This window comes from Lonchura striata, chromosome 14 (genome assembly GCF_046129695.1).
Source record: "Lonchura striata isolate bLonStr1 chromosome 14, bLonStr1.mat, whole genome shotgun sequence".
In the NCBI taxonomy this organism is placed as follows: domain Eukaryota; kingdom Metazoa; phylum Chordata; class Aves; order Passeriformes; family Estrildidae; genus Lonchura; species Lonchura striata.
This window is the reverse complement of record NC_134616.1, coordinates 6062478-6082478: the sequence shown is the minus strand read 5'-3', so window position 1 is coordinate 6082478 and position 20001 is coordinate 6062478. Positions and strand designations below refer to the sequence as shown.

General features: G+C 58.8%; 1 protein-coding gene across 2 annotated transcripts in view; it reads left to right on the top strand.

Moving 5' to 3' along the window:
- The window catches only part of STARD8 (StAR related lipid transfer domain containing 8), a 39438-nt gene extending 20076 nt beyond the window's left edge, over nt 1–19362 (top strand). Inside the window, exons 1-14 of one of the 2 annotated variants that reach the window (XM_021548419.2) lie at nt 9938–10131; nt 11653–11724; nt 12926–13007; nt 13384–13447; nt 13731–15082; nt 15703–15876; nt 16336–16495; nt 16752–16950; nt 17047–17257; nt 17425–17539; nt 17832–18047; nt 18237–18454; nt 18588–18764; nt 18872–19362. In XM_021548419.2, coding sequence (XP_021404094.2) covers nt 10023–10131; nt 11653–11724; nt 12926–13007; nt 13384–13447; nt 13731–15082; nt 15703–15876; nt 16336–16495; nt 16752–16950; nt 17047–17257; nt 17425–17539; nt 17832–18047; nt 18237–18454; nt 18588–18764; nt 18872–18989 — 3267 coding nt within the window. In that variant the 5' untranslated portion in view covers nt 9938–10022 and the 3' untranslated portion in view covers nt 18990–19362. Of the gene's footprint in view, nt 1–9937; nt 10132–11652; nt 11725–12925; nt 13008–13383; nt 13448–13730; nt 15083–15702; nt 15877–16335; nt 16496–16751; nt 16951–17046; nt 17258–17424; nt 17540–17831; nt 18048–18236; nt 18455–18587; nt 18765–18871 lie in introns of those variants that run through there. The other variant, XM_021548421.2, reaches the window with a different exon arrangement.
- The last annotated feature ends 639 nt before the right edge of the window (nt 19363–20001 follow it).

Sequence of the window (20001 nt, the reverse complement as noted above, 5' to 3'; positions counted from 1 at the left end):
CACTCTGGGAATGAAGCACTCGGCGAGCAGCCAGCGGGAAGAGCAGCGAGTCCTTGTGTGTGATGGTCACGGGTCAGTGGCACCTCTCACGTGCCAGGCAGGGCACCAGAGCGTGGCTGGCCATGTGGGCATGGCTGTGGCTCTCAGTGAGACACTGTTGGGTGAGCAGCCACGGGCCCAGGCACTGGGAATGGGATTTTGGCAAATCAAGGCACGAGCTCTCTTGGATGGGGCTGCGGGCAGGTGCTGCTCATCCCCGAAGATGCTGAGGTGTGCTGGGGCTTTGGGTCCCTCCTGAAAACTCACATATTAGTGAAACATTACCCATAAAATTAGATGGATAAAGTTCTAGAAGGGTGTGAGCTGATTGATTGACTGCAAACACATCAATGAGCAGCACTTGGGAGAGAGCTTTGCTTCCTCAGAATCACCAGTGAGGCAACTGCTGCACACTGCTGATGAGCATTTTGGAGTGTTGTTCTGAAGGACATGCTAGGGATGGCTCCCCTGCCATGCACAGCTGCTGTGGTGGGGGTTTGGCTGGGATGGTTCCTCCCTGTGTGAAAGCAGTGGCTATCCCAGAATGGCTGTCTTGAGGGCAAAGTGTTCTTAGTATCACCCCTGGGAAGCTCTGAACAGCCTTTGCCAGCCCTGGCACCAGCCCTCCATCAGGAGGGGATCAGTCACCCACGAGCAGCCCCATCCTCACCATGTCCAGCTGTGAGCACCAGCGAGGCTGTTGTGCAGTCAGGCCCAGATAAAAAACCCCAAGTGGGCCTTGCTGTGACAAATCTTTTCCTTACAGAGGGGCTTTCACATGGAAGGGAAGCTGGAACAAACATGCCCATTCCTGCCAAAGGCACTGCTCTGCCAGTAACTGGCCTCTGCTTCCTACTGCAAGCGGCTGATGTGTGGAATTGGGGCTTCCTGCTGCCTGCTGACCCCTTCAGCAAGGGCTTCTCCTTCTCCTGACCCCAGGAGCTGTTCCTCTGCTCCTGACCCTGCTGTCGGCAGCCACCGCTCTGGCTCCGGTGTGCTCGGCGTCACAACTTCCCGCGAGCCGGAGTAGCTGTGCCAGGGGTGTGAGCTCCTGTGCCTGTAAATCCCTCAGAAGGACGGGAAGTGCTTGGTTAATTAACCAAACTCAAGAGTTGTTTGAACCATGTTTGAGAAGCATTGCTTACAGCAAAGGTCTTGGATTTGGAATTGTCTTTTAGCCACAGAGCAGCCCAGATCCCTTCATGCATCCTTGGATCCTTCCTGATCCATGGCTCTCCTCTGTGTCCCTCCCACAAGGCTTTACTTGCCTTGGCTCCTCAGAAATGCTTTTCACATAAAGGGCCTGGTTTTGGTCTATGCCTGGGTGCAGGGTGGGCTTGGCTGTGGGAAGGGGCACAGACAGACCTGGCTGTGCTGGATTCTCTGGTGGGAGGCAGATGGATGGTACCATGTAAGCTGACTCTGCCATTCCCATGATTGGTCTTCCATTGGGATTCAGCATCTTGTCTGTCAGACCAGTGTAAGATTCTCTAGTATTGCTTGAGGCCAGGTTTTTCATCCTGTTTTATAATATTCCCTGACTTCTGTATTTTTTTGAAATGTTCCTTTATCTCTTTGGAAAACTGTGACATCCTTTAAGATTTCTTCAAAATGCCATCGTCCTGTTGTCCTGGCATCTTCTGCTAGCTCCGTAAAGGATGGAAGCCTTGAGTTTCGACTCCAGCCCCAACATCATTTCATTGCAGTTGGGAGATGAAGAAAGGGTAGACCATGTGCTCCTGTTTGACTCAGTGACCTCCCTACACCTGATGTCCTGCTGTGTTTCCACCCCTCTCTGCAGGTTTCACTGCCCCCCGTGTTTTTGGGATGGTATTGGGCCTGTTGCCTGAGCTTCCATCGCTGTCACAGCCTGTCGGACAGCGAGGTCTGACAAGCTGGGGTCCCCTCTGGGACCTGGATCTGCAGGGTCTGACCTACCAGGTGTGAGCTGAGGGTGGCTGGGATGTTTTCCAATGCTGTATCCCTGGATAGGCATGAGAGATCTATGGTGTTTCTCACCGGGAATCAGAAACGAGGTGAGATGATGCTCAGCTCATTCTGGAAATTATTTATACCAAAGCTCTGGTTTGGGGAGTGCAGGCACAGGGAATGTGGTTTTCATTGCAGAGACTAATCCTGTGTCAGCCACAGCTTCTTGCTTGTACCGTGCTGACCCCTCTGCTTTGGGCTGAGAGTTGAGCCAACTCCTGCTGCACGGGCAAGAAACATTCCCAAGGCAGGTGAAGCACACTGGGTTCAGCACAAACCTGAAATTTGTAGGGAATTGGGTGATTTATTCCAGATATCTCAGATTGCAGGCACTGCTGTTCGTGTCCCTGAACCATCTTTTTTAGCTTTTAGTCCTCTTTGGTACCTTGAGGGACTGGGAAATTTACGCCAGCCCAGCCTTGGCTGTCACTTTTCCCATCCCTGGCACACAGAACCTGCCGGCAGCTCCTGCTCCCGGAGGAGCCTCAGCCGAGGCTCAGGGCCAGTGGTTTGCGTGGCTGATGTCTGATGATGAGAGCGGGTTTGGGGGTGTCCGTCCCTCTCCTCGATCCCGGTGTCCTGCCAGGCAGCTCAGACTCCCCAGCGGCCCCACTCCCAGCGCCTGGATCCAGCACCGTGCTTGGCATGGAAAGCTGCGGCTCGCCTGGCAGCACCAGGGTGCTGTACCGGGCAGGACGGTGCCGTGCCATGCCGGGCAGGACGGTGCCGTGCCGGGCAGGACGGTGCCGTGCTGTGCCGGGCAGGACAGTGCCATGCCGTGCCGGGCAGGACAGTGTCGTGCTGTGCCGGGCAGGACAGTGCCGTGCCGTGCCGGGCAGGACAGTGTCGTGCTGTGCCGGGCAGGACGGTGCTGTGCCGGGCAGGACGGTGCCGTGCCATGCCGGGCAGGACGGTGCCGTGCCGGGCAGGACGATGCCGTGACGTACCGGGCAGGACGATGCCGTGCCGGGCAGGACAATGCCGTGCCGGGCAGGACGGTGCCGTGCCGTGCCGGGCAGGACGATGCCGTACCGGGCAGGACGGTGCCGTGCCGGGCAGGATGATGCCGTGCCGGGCAGGACGGTGCCGTGCAGTGCCGTGCCGTGCCGTGCCGTGCCGTGCCGGACGGAGCCGTGCGGGGCAGGACGGCGGGGCTGGGAGCGGTACCGGATGGAGCCTCCCCGCCGCTCCCACCCCCGCCGTGGCGCTCAGCCCTGCGGGGCCGGGATGTCCTGTTTGCCGGGGCGGCGGGGACACGTCGGCTCGGCTCGGCTCGGCTCGGCACAGCCCTGCCGGGGGGAAAACTGCAGCTCTGCCATGGAGTGCCTGTGGGAAGGTCTCTTGCCGCCGGTGGACGGTGCTGGGTGGCCGAGGAGGGCGTGAAGGAGGCTGGGGGTCATGCTGATATTTTTTTCTGCATTTATGCCACGGGTTCCAATGAACAAAGCCGGGATTAACAGCTCCTGCCATGGTGAGTCTGCTCGTGTCCCGGCTCTGTGTTTGGATGGGAGGCTGAAGACAGCAAACGCTCTCGGGGGAGGTGGGAAAGACTGTAAAATGACCTTTTTTCTTGTTAGAGATTTCTTGGAAGCAGCGTTTCCTGTGCAGCAGGGCGGTTTGCTCTGGCTCTTACACAGAGGGGCGAGGGCAGGGCTCAGAGGTGTCGCTTGTATTGTTGTAAAGTAGTTGGTTTGTTTTTGTTGGTTTTTTTTTTAATCTTTTCTCGAAAACCAGATTTTCCTCTAGCTTTTCTCCCGTGCCCGGAGCGGGGCTGCAGCGGGATGCGCAGGAGCCCCGTGCCCTGCGGGGCCGGGGATGCGGCTGAGAGGGGCAGGGATGGGAGGGGCGGTGGCAGTGACAGAGAACGGGCTGGCCTCAGTCACACCGCCAGGAGCTTCTCCTTCCCCCTCTGCTCCCCCCTGGAGGGGCAGCAGGCAGAAGAGACCTTCAGCCCTGGCAATATTTGGGTTTATTTCTGCCAGAGGCAGCCAGGCCGGTGGGAGCGCCGTGTGCCAGCTCCTCCTGATCTCCGATTGTTCCCCGAGCCAAAATCTGTCGTGTGAGCCCAGCCCTGGCAGGGCTGCGATGGTGCTGGTGCCAGCTGCACTCTGGGATGTGGCATCACCTGCTGACACCAGTTCACTGATTTAAAAGCAGTTTTCAGGAGCAGGAATGAGTAAAGAGCGGGGTTTGGAGCTGTGGGGTGGAGGTGGAAATGTCCCCAAAACTGTGGTGGGTGATGCCAAGAGGTGCCAGTGGGTGTGGGGTGCAGCAGAAGGGGATCCTGATGGGAGAGAGCTGTGAGTCCTTCCTCTGGGCACACAGACCTGTGTCCCCCTGAGAAATGTCCCTTGGCTGCATTTTGAAGCTTGGAGTTTGGGTTATGCCCTGATGTGTGGCAGTGCCTGGAGGGCTCCCTGCATGGACAGGGGTTCTGAGCCTGCATCCCTGTGGGCTGAGGGGGGCCTTGTGCTCGGCTGCACATCCAGGACTCCTTGGGGTTAAACTCCTGAATTTTGCAGATCTTTCTGATGTGGGATGGGATTTCAGAAGTTTAGGAAGGAGCACATGCTGGCACCCCTACTTCCCCTGGGCAGCAGGGACCAGTCGATAAAACAAAGCTGAGTCCACTGGGGAAGGAGGAAGGATTTTGTGCTGAGCTGGGAAATACTCGATTTGGGGTTATTTTTGTATTGCAAAAGGGAAGAAAAGAGCCCTAAAGTAACCATTCATGCCTCTGCTGGGAATTCAGTGCTTGTTCCTTCCTGCAAGGGCTCGTGCCCATGCCAGGGCTGTGGCAGTGGCCACTGGCTGGGTGTGACAGCTGGTTTGGACTCTCTGTCCCTGGGGACATGGAGGGCTCCCACCAAAGCTGCTGGAGCCTGAGCATTCTTCAGCCAGCAGCAGAGTGGGTTTGTGATTCTGTACAACATGGAAAAAGCTGCAGCAAGACCGCAAGGGAATTCTGCTCCATGGGTTCCTCTGGTAACACATGTGTTTATTCTAAATAAATGCATAAAAGTAGGAGGGAATTCCCTTGTGTATTAAGGAAGTAACTGTTCTTTAGTGCCTGGATTTGGCATTGGAGCTGGGGGTCATTCCTCAGCATGGAAAGCAGGAGAGCAGCTGCAGCAGGTCACATCCTTGGGAGATACAAATGCTCCAGTGGGTGATTGGAGCTGAGAGCTCCCTGCAGAGCCAGAGCTGCTGCTGATTCTGTTTTTTTAGTAGAGCTGTTGGTGTTTTCCTTTGGCTTGGCCTTCCTTGGCCTTTGGTGGTGGCTGGTGTTGGGTCTCGTGCAGTAGTCCGGGTGTTGACCTCAGTCCATGCTGGGTTTAACGCTCTTACAGGTGGTGAAAACTGGACTTTTGCTGTTGTCAATGTAGAGAAAAGTGAAATGTGATGTCTCCTCATTGGGAGGTGCAGCCTGGCTGGTACCTGTGGTGGGTGTTGGACACCAAAGCTCCGCTGGCTGCCCTCAGAGCAACGGCGTCCACTTGTCCAAACAAAGTGCGTGTGAGATCCATGGGATGGCCAACAGGAAAACGGTGCAGGTTTAGAAAGGGTGGGCTACAGGATGGGCAAGATGGATTCATTTTCTTCAGCATACAAGTAGCTGTTTTCATCTTGCTCCTTGTGGATGCCTCATGACTGTTCTAGGCCAGGTTGGATGCGTCTTGGAGCAGCCTGAGGTAGTAGAAGGTGTCCCTGCCCATGGCAGAGGGTCAGAATGAGATGATCTCTAAGGTCCCTTCTGACCCAAACTATTCTGGGATTCTCTTATGGATTTTTCTTTCTGGCTTCAGCAAACACCAAAGAGAAGGAAGAAACTTCACCCCAAGCCTAGATCCAACAGAGAGGCCCTGATAGACCTTCTTGGAGTGGTGCACAGGGTGGGCTGGAGCCAGGGACTCTCTCTGCTCTGAATTTGCTTTGCCATTGCCTTTTCAAAGATGGAAACCCAGGTTCCCTCCATGCTGGGCTTGCCCTCAGGTTGCTGCTGTGTTCTCCTGGCACAGTGTGACAGTCCTGCCCTCTCTGTTGCTCCTTTGGGGTTACAGCAGCTGCAGAAATGCAGGTGGGGGAGACAAGGATCCTCAGGGTCCTCACCTTCCTGGCCTTTGTTTCTGTTCTTCTCTTTTCCCATCCCTTGTTCTCCCCAGACATCTGCTGTGCAGCTGCAGCCCGAGCAGTGGGACGTGCAACCCCCGGGCTGCCGCAGAGCTCCGGCTCCCGAGTGCTCTGGAGCTGCTGGGAGGAGGTGTCCTGTGGGCCAAAGGGGCTGCAGGACTCTGAGCAGCTGCCTGGGGGAGCAGGGATCTGTAATATGCTGTAGGACACTCCTGTAGCCATCACAGCAGTGCCAGGGGACGCTGACTTGGTCTCTGCCACCCCACTGCATCCTGCTGCCAGTGTCCATCAGATGGCACGTCCCAGAGCACTCAGTCCTTCTGGTGCCCCTGAGTGTGGCTGTCCCCTGTTCAGCCCTGCCCTGTGGGGTCTGTGAGGACGTTTTGGTGTGAGGAAGGGACTCGGGTTAGTGGTGGCCTTGGCAGTGCTGGACTCGATGATCTGAAATGGCTTTCTGAGCTTATACCATTCCATGATTCCATAGTCCTACACATAATTATTTTGTGGCTAATATATCTGCTTCAGCTCTTCCTTCTCATCTTTATTAAAGAAAACACTGGCTGCAACCCCGAATTTAGGTTGTTCTGAGTGATGTTTGTGGAAGCAGAGGTGTTCCCTGTGCAGGCTGGGCCCAGCTGCTCTCCCAGGTGCTTTGGTGTGGACGGTGCTGCAGCATCACCTCGGTTTCCTGGTGGCCGCGTTCCTGCCTTGTGCAGCACAAAGCTCTGCACACTGTGGGTGTGAAGGCCTAGTTGGGGTTTTGGAACAGAATAAACCAGACCTGAGGCTGCTGTTGGGTTCGTTTGAGGGGAGGAAATGAGAGCTGCCACATTCAGCTGATAAGGGTGGTCACACACAGCCCTGGAGCCCAACGGAGGGATGAGTGGGCAGAGATAAGGTGGGGGAGTGCTCTGGGGGGCTCTGATGGTGCTGCTGGGGGGTCTCTGTGCCCAGCCTGCATGGACTATGATCCAGATCTGATCCAGACACCCAACAGCTACAGTCTCCCTGCCCCGTGTTCCTGTCTGGGTTGTACCAGCCAGTACTCACAGACACCATCCAGCAATCCTTGTGCAACCTCTAGGATCGTTTTTACCTCTGCATGTCCCTCGTGTTCATGTTCCCAGCAGCTGCTCTGGGATAGGAGCAGGGTGGCAGAGGGCTTTGCTGCCATCCCCCCCTCCAGGTGCTGTCCCCATTGAGCGATGACCTCGGAGAGACACTTCAGGGCTGGAGGTGAAGGAGGCATTTGAGCAATTCCTGATCGGTGACATAGCAAGGAACAGTTCCCAAAGCTCGTGAGACCTATTTACTGTGTGAAGGTTAATTATGGAAATGCGCCGTGTCTGGGAGAACATCCAAGAGCATTCCTCATTCCTGTCCATGTGCCCTGTCCATGTCTGTGCTGGCAGCTCCAAAATCTCTGTGCTTTGCTGAGTGGAGCTGGCAGCTGGAAGCAGGAGCTGCCCTTGGCTGGCAGATGCCATGGCTGCGTGAAGCTCTGTGTGCCTCCTGCCTCAGGAGCCTGGCTGGGTGGGCAGTGAGTTCCAGCTATGCCCAGTGCTGGGAGGGCACTGTGGGGGCTTCCTCAAAGCCCCCTGGCAGGGTCTGGGGTTTGCCCTTTGCTGCTGTGGGAGAGATGCCCTGCTCAGGAAGCCAGCTCTGATTTCTCCAGGCAGAGTCAGTCCCTCTCTCCCTGGTACCTTTGGCATGAGTAGGATGCACCTTTCCCATGGGACACCTGCTTCAGCTCCTCGTGTTCTCAGGCAGTGAAGGCACATCTCCCTGGTTCAGGAGAGCTGTTGGGACTTTCTGTCATTCCTATAAAAAGTAGGCAAGAAACTTCTGCTTATAGCTGGGAAGGAAAGTCCCTGTTGTAGGCAGTTTTACTTTCAGGCAGGATGGAAAGAAATCACACCAACACGAAAGAAAAAAGAGCAATTTTCTCCCCTTGGTGCTGGGGTTGAAGCTCCCCCCGCAGTGCCAGGCAGCTGCTTCCAGCTTTCCATGAGGTAACGAGCGAGCGATTTTGTGGCGGGGTTTTCTCCTCACACACTAATTGGCTGTGTGGGACGTTTTATGGGGATTTGGAACCTTGCTGTGGGAAGCTGAGAGCCTGTCCTGGGACTTCTTGTCAGTTTTGATTGTTAAAGTGAAAGTGCAGAGCTGGGGTTCTGGGAAGTGGCCTTCCTGCCTGTAATTCTGCTGGCCTCCAGTGCGCCAGGCTGCTTATTTTAGAGCTTTTATGGAATGTCCTGGGCTTTTCCCTTTTTTCCTGGTCCACGCCTGTTCCAGGCCAGGGTGGGGTGGAAGGAACACCAAAAGCATTTGAGAGAGAGCTATCAGGCTCCAGACACCCACAGCCAGGAGCCGTTCCTGCTGGAGTCACCAGTGACTGTCCCAGGGAAATGCCACAGTGCAGTGACTGCAAGAAGGGGATTGGGGAACTTTGTCCTTTTTTCTGCACTTCAGTGTTGGTTTTCATCCTTTTCTTCTGGAACAACGGGAACGTCTTGTCTTCCTTCATTTTTGATTTCCACCCCATTCCTGGGGGTGTTGGGAGGTCAGGCTGGTGGGGCTGGACCCACTCAGGGCATTTCTGATGGATCAAGGTGGCACTTGGGTTACAGTCTCTGCCCCTTGCAGAGCAGAGAGAGAGCTCCTGTGGAAACCTTTTCCTTGGGAAACACCATCCAGCCTCAACAGCTGCTGGACAAGGGCAGAGGCTTTGCTGGGGGAGGATTCTCTGGTGGCTCATGGGATTGTGCACCATTAGGAGCTTTTTCCACTGAAGGTGTTGGTGCTGGTTTCCCCCATAGGGTTGTCCAGGCATTTCCTGAGGGCTCATCACCCATGGAGAGCTTCCATAATGGGGCTGCTGGTCTCCCTTCCCTGCCTGCAGTCAGGAAGCTGGTGGGATTTATCCCCTTGTTTCTCAGGGATGCATGGACTCTGCCTGTACTCTCTGCCTGCTCCTCCTGCTATACAACTGGAGTGAGATGATTTCTGCACCGTTTAAACCACAGATCTCAAAGATATTGAGTTGCTATAAGCTCCTGGAAATTGTTTTCCAACCAGTGGAAGCAAGGAGACCCTGTTTGTGCCCTGCTGAGGGTGGGTGTAGTGCTTGATGAGCTTGCATTACACATCAGAGAATCCTGGCACCTGGAGCTGTTGGGAACCCATCTCTGTGGCTGCTGCCTGGGGCTCAGGCTGAGCTGGGGGAGGGCAGAGGGTCTCTGGCAGCAATCCCTGGGCTCAGGTGCCATCACCCTGCCCGACAGTGAGGCTCCTGAGAGGTGACAGGGAGGGCTGGGAACACGGCTGGGGTGGGTGACCCTGTGCCCAGCGTCCGGCCATGCCCCACGGCAGGAGTGTTTGCCTGCCCGGCCTTTCCTGCACTTCCCTGGGAAAGCACGTCCATGGGAAGGGCGGGAGGAGGAGGAAGCTGGCTGCTGGCTCCCTCTGGGACAGGACACTTGGAAACCTTTTCTGTGACAGCACTTCTACATGAGGAGGGCTCAGCCTGGGCTGGTCAAACATTCCCCTGCTCTAGGGGGGCTTCTCCCTGTTTGAGGGGCTCTGTGGGGATGCAGGACTTGCCACAGCGGGCAGAGCCCGGGACTTGGCTCCTGGAGAGGAGAGGTGGAGGTTTGGGGCCCTGGCCCCCTGCCAGCCCGTGCTGGGGGCGGGGGCCAAGGGAAGGAAATGTCGTGTTCTGACTCCGCATTTCCACCACGACGACGAGCCCGGTCCTGCACAGAGCATCCTGCTGCAGCCCTGGCTGCTCCCGGCCTGGCGGGGTGGCCGTGGTCACGCTGGGGGTCACCAGGCTCTGGTGTGGCCCCAGTCAGTGCCCGGCCATGCTCTGGTGCCAGCTGAGCCCCGCTGCGGGCAGGGGTAAGCTCAGCCATGGCCCTGCTCCTGCTGCCCGCCGCCAGAGCCATCCCTGGGACAGGATCCATGGCACAGGTGGGAGATCCGTGGTTCTGTGGTTCTGCTCAGGGCTTGGGGCACACGGAGCTGCGGTCGCTGGCTGGGATTGGCCCCGTGGAATTCCCACTGGGAGCAGAGTCGGGCAGGAGTGGGAACTGGCAGGGGCTGTGGGAAATGCCTGTCCCTGGGTCCTGCCCACTCCAGGAGTGTGGGAGGGATCTGCTTCCAGAGCTGGCATGGCCAGAGAGCGTTCCCAGGGACCACCAGTCTTGGTGCCCTCCTGCTGGACAGATGCAGCCATGGGGTGCCCTCCCCACGGGGTGTTGGGTTCTTTGGCAGGGATGTGGTGCTCCACATGGACCAGTTGACCCAGGATATCTCCAGGGTCTATCCCAGTTTCCACTGGGATTGCTGGGTCTGAGCCCTGGAGGGGGCAGGAGGGGTCAGCCCCGGGTTTTGGCAGGACTCATGGCATGGTTAATGACAGCTGTGCGGTTTGGACCCAGATCCAGATGTTCATGCCAAAATTTCTTCCCAAAACTTGCCAAGTATTTGGGCTCAGGGCTTTGGCTTAGTCCTGTCCTGAACTGAGCTGCTTATTTGGAGCATTTTTTTTTTTTTTTTGCTTCTGTAGTTTGGAATTGAGAATGCAGACTGCAGCCAGAGCTCTGGGCTGAGGCAGTGGGCGGATGGGATGGAATCAGGGTATTCCAGTGCTGGGTGTGTCTGGCCTCAGTCCATTCTGTTCTGGGTGCTCCTTCCAGGAGGGACAGATCAGACCCTGAGGCTGCCAAGGCATTTTCTACCCTTGAGGTCAAATGTTGTCACCCTCAGCAGCAGAAATGTCATCGGGCTGATGGGTGCTGACACTTGGCAATGACTTGTTGTGGCTGTGGGAGCTCTGGGCTGTTTTCCCTCAGTTACTCTAAACTGGAAGAGTTTCCCAGGAAATACTGCTGGCTGCTGAATGGGCTCATCTGGGCAATGGTGATCCCTGTGTGAGGGGTGGGAACCAGCTGGGCGAGGAGTGAAGAATCCCACCAGGGATTTAGTGCTGACTGGGACGAAAACCAGCTTGAAAGAAGAGGGGGAGAGGGCTGGGTGGTGGGAAGGAGGTGGGGAGGAAGGGCTCCTTTGGCAGCCTTTGCTTGGGGATGTTTGCAGAAGTGATCAGCGCTGAGCTTTGGCAAGCTCTGAACTGATGATTACAAAGAAAGATCTTCCTCTCCTGCCTGGTCAAGAACGGTGTTTGGTTTGGTGGGTTCAGAAACAAAATGTTTCATCAGAAGGTTAAAACTAAGTCTTGTATCCCCGTCCTTCAGGTGGCATCACTGTCACCTCCTGCTCTTAGCCCAGTGCTGGCAGAGAGCTGCAGCTGAGCTCTGTCTGCCCAGGACCCTGCTGCTGGTGGGACCCCTGGCTCTGCAGCCACACATCTCCTCTGCTCTGTGCACATGGAGCACGAGCTTGGTGTCAGGGCTCTGGGACGTGGGCTGTGTTCTCAGGGTGTTGCTGCTGCTGGCAGGATGCTCAGGCTGGTTGTTTGCTTTCTTACAGAAATTGAAGCCAAGAAAGCCTGTGACTGGCTCCGGGCAGCGGGATTCCCCCAGTATGCCCAGCTGTATGAAGGTGAGAGCTGCCTCCTGCCTCTGACCCTGCTCTGTGCCTGCTCAGAGCCTCTATCTCTTCCAGATTCCAAGAGGGGCTGCAGGGACAGCGCCCACAGCTCCAGGGAGAGGAGGGGACAGAGGGGATTGTTCACTGATTATATGATTGTTTGTTACACTTGGAGCCCTTGGCCACGGCCTGGAGAACCAGCCAGTTAACTTCCCTGCATTCCTGAACTTTTCCCCTTCAGGCAGGGCTCTGAGGAATCCTGGGGCGGCTGCTTTGGCCAAGGGCAGCCAGGCTTTGGAGAGCCATCAGCTCTGAAGTGGTTCAGGGAGTGTTTGCCGTGGGTGGGAGCATAGGGGCAGCCAGTGTAGGTAATGTGAAGAGCCAGCATGTTCTTCCTGCTTCTGTCCCTCCCCACTCCCACAACCCCTGCCCTGCTCCAGCCTGTCCTTCCTGAGCACTCACAGAGCCCTGCCTGGAGAAGAGCTGTTTTGGCAGGGTGGCTGTGGTGGTGGCTCTGGCCTCAGGCTCAGCTGTGTTTTCCTGGGCCACGGGGGGATCCTGGTCCGGCTGCTGCGAGGAGCGGCGGCTGCAGCCGGCCCGGCCGGCCGGACAATAGCGGGAAGCGGGGCCATTGTTCACCGGGCACTTCCCCTGCAGCACCAGCTCCCCGGTGATGGCTTCGTGAGCAGCCTGTCTGCTGCCAGTGCCTATTCTGGGGGGCAGACCCACGTGCAAGGACAGGCCGGGTTCCTGATGGGATAGCCAGCCCCAGGTGCTGGCCCCAGACAGGGCTCACAGCTGGGCAGTGAGGAGCGGTGCTGCTGCTGCAGTCTGAATCAACCAGCCCTTCTCCAGCCACTCTCCACAGAACCTCCCACATCCTCCAAGTGTTTCCCTCTGTTTCCCTTCCCGTGGTGATCACACTCCATGGCTTCATGAACAGATGGATTGAGACCCTTGGGGCTGAGGGCCCAGGTCCCACATGCACAATCCCAGCAGAGGTGTCTCTGCACAGGGATGAGCAGGGAACTGAACTGAGGCCCTTGGGCACCTTATCACCCTCACCTAACGTACCTGGGAAGAGCTGTGCCCAGGGATGCTGGGCATGCACCACCTCCAGGTCATCTCCAGCCACTCCAGCCTCTCCTTCTCTTCCCATGCCCACTGCTGGCCTTTGCCCTGACGGAGCTGAAGATCTCGCTTCCTTCCCCAGAGTCATCATTCCCTCTTGACATCAGTGCTGTGAAGAAGGACCACAGCTTCCTGGACCAGGATTCCCTCAAATCCCTGTGCAGGTAATGCTCCCTTGACTCCCCCCTCACATGGAATCAGCACAGGGATGTGGCACAGACAAAGAGAGCGGCCCAGGCTGAGGGGGTGGTGGGCTCAGGGGGTGCCTGATGGGGTGATGGGCTTGCCTTGACCTTGGCTGGGGTCACAGCCCGCTCCAGCACTGTCACTCCCCTTGCAGTGAGGACTCAGTTGTTCAGATCAGGGAACATTGCTGGCATTGTCCCCTTGTTGGGTCCCTCTGACCGTGGACCCAAAGCAATGGGTGACAGGCGACATGCACAGCCAAGGCTTTAAGGGAGGAAAATCAAAAGAAGCGAAAGCCTTCCCTGTGACTGCATCAGGGCTGGGACCAGGGTAAAGCCACTCTGTTTCTTGCAGGAGGCTGATGACCCTGAACACCTGTGCCTCCATGAAGCTGGATGTTCACTTTCAGCGTAAACAGGTACGTCCTGGCTGCTCGAGGCAGGTGAGGGGCTGAGGGTGCAGGGGATCATCTGCTCGATGATGGAACAATGTCCTGGTGAGCTCTGGGATTGCCCTGGGCACAGAGTGGCTCCTGGAGGCCTGCACTGCCAAAGGGGTCCCGAGCTGGTTTAAAGAGTGACCGTGCTGCTCTCCTCCCCACCTGGGGCCATGCTGGTGCCATGCCCCACTGAGGTGTGGGGATGTGCTGACCCTCCTCGGCTCCAACTGATTGATCATCCCCTGTTCCCATCTGCCCACAGAATGAAGACTCTGAGGAGGAAGAGCAGTGTGCCATCAGCAGCCGGTGGACCTTCCAGAGGGACAGCAAAAGGTGGTCACGGGTGGGGTCCGCCGACATCCTGTCCCAGGGCTCAGAGGCCCTGAGCTGCACCATGCGCCCGGTGTCCAGCCACGAGAGCGTCCTCACGGACCTCAGCACCAACCCCGAGGCCACGTCCCTGCACAGCACGGGCAGTGTGGGCAGCGTGGGTGGCACGGGCTGCACCGCGGCCATGCCATCCGAGCCCCCGTCCCCTCTCCGTGCCGCTGCCACCGCCTCCAGCTGCAGCCAGAGCGAGGGTTCTGCGCCGGAGCAGCCCCCGGGCCAGGGAGAGGGCTCCAAGGAGAAGCTGAAGAAGCGCCGGTCTCGAAGCTTCCTGAAGAGGATCGAGTCCCTGCGGAGGAAGGACAAGGAGAAACCCAGCCCAGACAGGAGGGTGGCTCCGCGCAGCAGCGCCACTCTGCCACCGGGATGGGGCTCTCTGAAGAGCGATGGGGACCTCGCGGCCGCCAGGACCAACTCCTCTAAAAGAGGGACACCTGCCCCTTTCCACAGCAAAAAACACTTCTTCTCGGTATCATACAGGACTAACCGCCTGCTCGGCCCCGGGGGCACCAAGGGCAGCTCAGACCCCAAACGCGGTGGAGTTTACCTGGAGGATTACGACGCAGACACAGCCACTGCCGCCGGCGGTGCCTGGGCTGCCGCCGAGTGCCAGCGCCGGGCTCGCCACGGCGATTGCCTGGTCTATATCCCCTGTGACCACAAGCCCGGCACCTTCCCCAAATCCCTGTCCATCGAGAGCTTGTGTCCCCTGGCCGGCAGCTCCCGCTGGAACGCGGGGAGCGCGGCCGTGGGGCTGGGCAGGGGCGGCAGCAGCAGCAGCGCCGAGGGCTCGGCGTCCCCCAGGGGCTTCGCCCGCCGGCGCCGGGGCTCCTGCAGCTCCCTGGGCAGCCGCGTCAGCGTCTACGACAACGTGCCGGACTTCGGCAGCAGCGAGGATTTCTGCAAGGACGGGGAGGTCACCTACGAGAACCTCGACGACATCCTGCAGCACGTGTGGGGGCTGCAGCAGAAGGTGGAGCTCTGGTGTAAAGCCGTCTCCCCTGGCCTGGATGGGGAGGTAGGGGGCGAGGAAGAGGAGGATGAGGAGGAGTCGGACTCGGGAGGGGAACCCTCCAACCTGCATTTCGAAGAACAGTCCATGTCGGATGTTGGCACCTCTGCCAGTGACTTTGGTAGCACTGGGAACTCCCTCAACGAGGCTGAAGAGATCGAGACACGGGAGCGCCGGGATTCGGGGGTGGGAGCATCTCTCACAAGACCCTGCAGGTATCACCGAATCGCGAGGTGGTTTGGGTGGGAAGGGACCGTAGAGACAATCTCGTTACCCCATTGCTATGGGCAAGGACACTTTCCACTAGACCGTATCGCTCCAAACCCCGTCCAGCCCGGCCGTGAACACTCCCAGGGACGGGGCTGCTGCAGCAGGGAGGGGGGCACAGCCCGTGGGGCTGGGGAGCAGCGCCCGATCCCGTCCTCGGGGCTGGATGATCTCCTTTTCCCGGGAAGGCAGGAGCGGGCGCAGGGAGGGGAGCGCTCCGGCGCGGGTGCGGGCAGGGGAGCGCAGCGCGGGGCGCTGGTGCGCTCTGCTGGCTGCAGGACACCGCTGCCAGCACTTCAACACCGACACCGCTGCCAGCCCTGTCTGCCTGCACAGACCCGTGATTAAAAGGTTTTTCATAACGAATAACAAGTGTGAACGCAGCGGGCAGGTGCCTCCCCTGTGCCAGTGTTCCCTGGGGCTCTCCCCGCAGAGCTACGGCTGGTGCCGAGTTCTCTGGCTTTGCTCCCCAAGTTCGGCTGGTGCCAGAGGGTGATGTGGCAGTAACCATGAAGGAGCGGAGAGCAGTGGGGGTTTCCTTAGCTGGGAATGTCCCGTGTGTCCCCAGAAAGCTGCGTTGGCACAGCTTCCAGAACTCGCACCGGCCCAGCCTGAACTCGGCCTCGCTGGAGATCAACCGCCAGTCATCGGCCCAGCTCAACCTGCTCCAGAAGTGCTCCCTGCTCCGGCTCACAGCCATCATGGAGAAGTACTCCGTGCCCCACAAGCAGGCCTGGACGTGGTGAGCTGGGGCGAGGGGGACCAGGATGGGGCCCAAAGACTGCAGCTCGTGCTGTGTCCCCAGCTTGGGGCAGCTTCAGGGTGTGGAGGGGGAAGAGCTAAACCAAGGCCTGTCTGCTCAGACAAGTGTGAGCCAGAGCTGAGTGCCAGGATACTGGCATCAGCCTGGCTTCCAGGGGGCTCCTGGCATCATCTGCCACTGTGGGGGCTGCAGGTGTTTGTGGGGCATTAAAAGTGCTGCAGCAGCATAAGAGAGTGGGACAGTGGTTTCTTTTCATAGCCAAGTATGTAAATGTTTTAGCTGAATAAAAGGTGCTGCCATTCCTGCTGGGAAGCTGCCTTGCTTGTAGTCCAAATACTGCAGAAATGTGTGTGTGTGTGTGTTTGTTCCCAGGCTCCTGCTCTCTCTGTGAGGGGGGTGCTGATCATTGCACTGATGTCTCTCTGTCCCACCCTGCAGGACTGTCCCCAAGTTCATGAAGCGGAGTAAAGTCCCTGACTACAGGGACAAGATGGTTTTTGGGGTGCCACCCATTGTCAACGTGCAGCGGACGGGGCAGCCCCTGCCCCAGAGCATCCAGCAGGCCATGCGCTACTTGCGCAGCCAGTGCCTGGACCAGGTGAGGCTGCGGCTGCTGGGAAGCAGCACTGGGATTGGGGGGAAATAAAAAGCTTTAGGGGTGCTGTTGTTCACCTCTGTGTGTGCTGAAGGGGGAGGGTGGGATTGTCCGTGGGAACCCAGCAGCACACCCGTGGCTGTCCCTCACTCAGTGTCTCCTGTGGGTTCAGGGATGATCCCTCTGGGGAGGCAGTGCCTTTGCCTGTCCCACAGGTGCCCCCAGGCCGGTGCCCGCTCACCTCGCTCTGCTCTGGCAGGTTGGCATTTTCCGCAAGTCCGGGGTGAAGTCCCGGATCCAGGCGCTGCGGCACATGAACGAGACCAGCCCCGACAACGTCGACTACTCGGGGCAGTCGGCGTACGACGTGGCCGACCTGCTGAAGCAATACTTCCGCGACCTGCCCGAGCCCATCTTCACCAGCAAGCTGACCGACACCTTCCTGCAGATCTACCAGTGTAAGGGCAGGGCTGGGGGCAGCTGGGGGGCTTTGGGGAGGAGGGGATGGGTGGTGGCCGTGGGGACGCCCCGCTGACACTGCCCCGTGGCCGCAGTCGTGTCCAAGGAGCAGCGGCTGCAGGCGGTGCAGGCCGCCATCATCCTCATGCCGGACGAGAACCGGGAGGTGCTGCAGACCCTGCTCTACTTCCTGAGCGACATCGCCTCGGCTGAGGAGAACCAGATGACGGCCGGGAACCTGGCTGTGTGCCTGGCTCCTTCCATCTTCCACCTCAACGTGTCCAAGAAGGAAAGCACATCGCCCAGGTAAGGGCTGGCTGAGCCCCAGATCCCCAGTGCTCCTTCTCTGCCTGCTGTGGGAGGGGTCCAGCAGGGAAGGGTGAGACACTGGGGGGCTGTTGGCTCTGCTCTGTGACACAAGTGAGGGGGTCTAGAGGTGCCCACTGGTGCCAGCACTGCCTGATCGCCCACAGGGCCATACACAAGAGGGGCACCATGGGGAAGCCGGACCAGAAGGACCTCAGTGAGAACATGGCTGCCACGCAGGGGCTCTCCCACATGATCAGCGACTGCAAGAAGCTCTTCCAGGTGGGTGGCAAGGTGTCCCAGCCCAGCGCTGCCTGTGGGAGGTTTGACCTTGCTGGCAGGTGCTGGTCCTGGGGCAAGCTGAGAGCATCCTTTCCTCAGTGGGACAGCAGCCACAAGCCATTCACCCTGGAGCCAAGCCCAGCTATGTCCTGGGGCAGGAGGTGGTGCAGGCTGCATGTCCATCCTCCCCACTCCCTGGGGAATGAGTTATGATTCTATGTGTGTACAGGACCACTCACAAAGTCCCCACAGGATCTCTCTTACTGAACATCTGTGTGCTTTTGGCTTGCAGGTCTCCCATGACATCTTGCTGCAGCTGAGCAGCTCCTATATGGCTGCAGATGCTTATCCCCACCCCCTGGCTGACTTGGTGTGCCAGGGGGAGAGCAAGCATTTACACTCCTACTTTGAGCAGAGTGTCCAGAACCTGCTGAAAGAGTCATCAGAGAAATTCAAGGGGTGGCTGAGCACGCCGGGGCCCCTGAACACGGAGCTGTCCTGCAAAAAGGTAAATGCCACCGTGTGGAGAGAACGTGCAGGGAAATGTGTATGGGGGGGACCTCTCCAGCTGCCAGAGCAGGTCCAGCAGATGGGACTGTGGTGCTCTGTGGCAGTGGGAGCCATCAGTGAAGCTGCTCAGGGGGTAGCACTGGGGTCCTGTGGGACAGTCTGTGCGACCCTCACCTCGTCCCCTCAGGTTGGGGACGGGCACCCTCTGCGCCTGTGGAAGGTCTCCACGGATGTGGAGGCCCCTCCTGCCACGGTGCTGCACCGGGTGCTGCGGGAGCGTCACCTGTGGGACGAGGACCTGCTGCAGAGCAGGGTGGTGGAGGCGCTGGACAAGGACATGGAGCTGTACCACTACGTGACGGACAGCATGGCTCCGCACCCGCGCAGGGACTGCATGGTGCTCCGGTGAGCGTGGTGGGACCCGGCGGGTCTGGGCTCAGCTGGGCACGTCCCTCCAGCCCCATCTCCTCCTCCTTTCCCCTTTCCCGGGCCGTGTGGTGCCCGCGGTGGGCACGCGGTGACCGCTGCTCTGCCGCAGGCGCTGGCGCACGGACCTGCCGCGGGGAGCCTGCCTGCTCAGCTCCCTCTCGGTGGAGCACGACAAGGTGCCACTGGAGGGAGGTGTCAAGGCCATCGTGCTGACGTCCCAGTACCTCATCGAGCCCGGCGCCATGGGCCGCTCCCGGGTGACCCACATCTGCAGGGCTGACCTCAGGTAACGGGAGCCTCGGGGCGGGGATGGAGCAGCAGGATGTGCTGCTCCCTGATACTGCCAGGGTCTCTCCTGCCCGCTCACCCCCTCCTGCCTCTTCCCTCCTCCAGGGGCCGGTCTCCCGAGTGGTATAACAGGGTCTTTGGCCACCTCTGTGCCATGGAGCTGGCGAGGATCCGAGACTCTTTCCCAGCGCTGAGTCCCACTGGCCCCGAGACAAAGATCTGAGGCAGCAAGAAGATGCTCTGTCCTTTCAGACATGGACTTGCCATTGGATGCAGCCTGGGGCTCTCAGCAGGAAGAAGCATGGTGTGGTGCAGTGCCTGTGGAGGGGCAGACAGAGGCATATATTTATAAATGTCCTTTCACCCCGGGCTGGGCAGTCCCGTGCCACGGCCCAGGTGCTGCGGGGCAGGGTGGCTGCAGAGGGGAAGCCATGGTGTCCCGCTGGAGAGGTGGGAGAGCAGAAGGAAGGAGTGGCCATGGGGTGAGCCCTGAATGCAGCCTGTGGCAGGAGCCGGGGCCCCCACACTTGCCAGGAGCAGCAGCAGGGGTGAAGGAGCGTGGAGAGAGGTGGGAGGAGCGAAAACAGGGCCGTGTCCGCAGGTCGCAGTGCGGGGTTGAGAAGTGGAGGGTGGGCAGCGAGGGGGGACTGTGTGTGTGGTGTCACCCGGTGGGGACAGCCAGGGAGTCACTGTGTGGTGGTGGAAGAGGCTGCAGTTCTGGGAGGAGAGGGCTGTCTACAGATACAGAGGTGCCAACCCCTGTCGAGGGGAAGATGGAGCCTGTTGCAGCATTGGTGCTGAGTTCATGGAAGAAGCAGCCTTGTACTCCTGTGCCTTGCTCTTCCTTGGCTAAAAGCCCTCTCTCTGCCCTGGATGTCACTGAGAGGAGGGGTGGATGGATCACGCTCCAAGCCAAAGCCATCCCCAACCAGCCAAGCCGTTATTTGCATGGGGCAGGGCATTGCTGGAGCCCTGGAGCAGCTGCACCTGGGTGGGAAGGGGCAATGCCTGGAAAAAGACATCAAGGTGGGGAGAGACTCCCCAGACCAGCTCCCCTGTGCTGCGCTCAGTGTTGAGGGCTGTACCCAGAGAGGGAGGAGGGATGGCAGCAGGGGCAATTGTTTGGGATTCACCCCTCTTTGGGCAGCTACACATGGCCCATGGCCACCAGCTCCCTGCAGAGACACCCGTTCCCCTTTCCACCCCTTCTCTTCGTGAAGGAACTGTTCACTGGA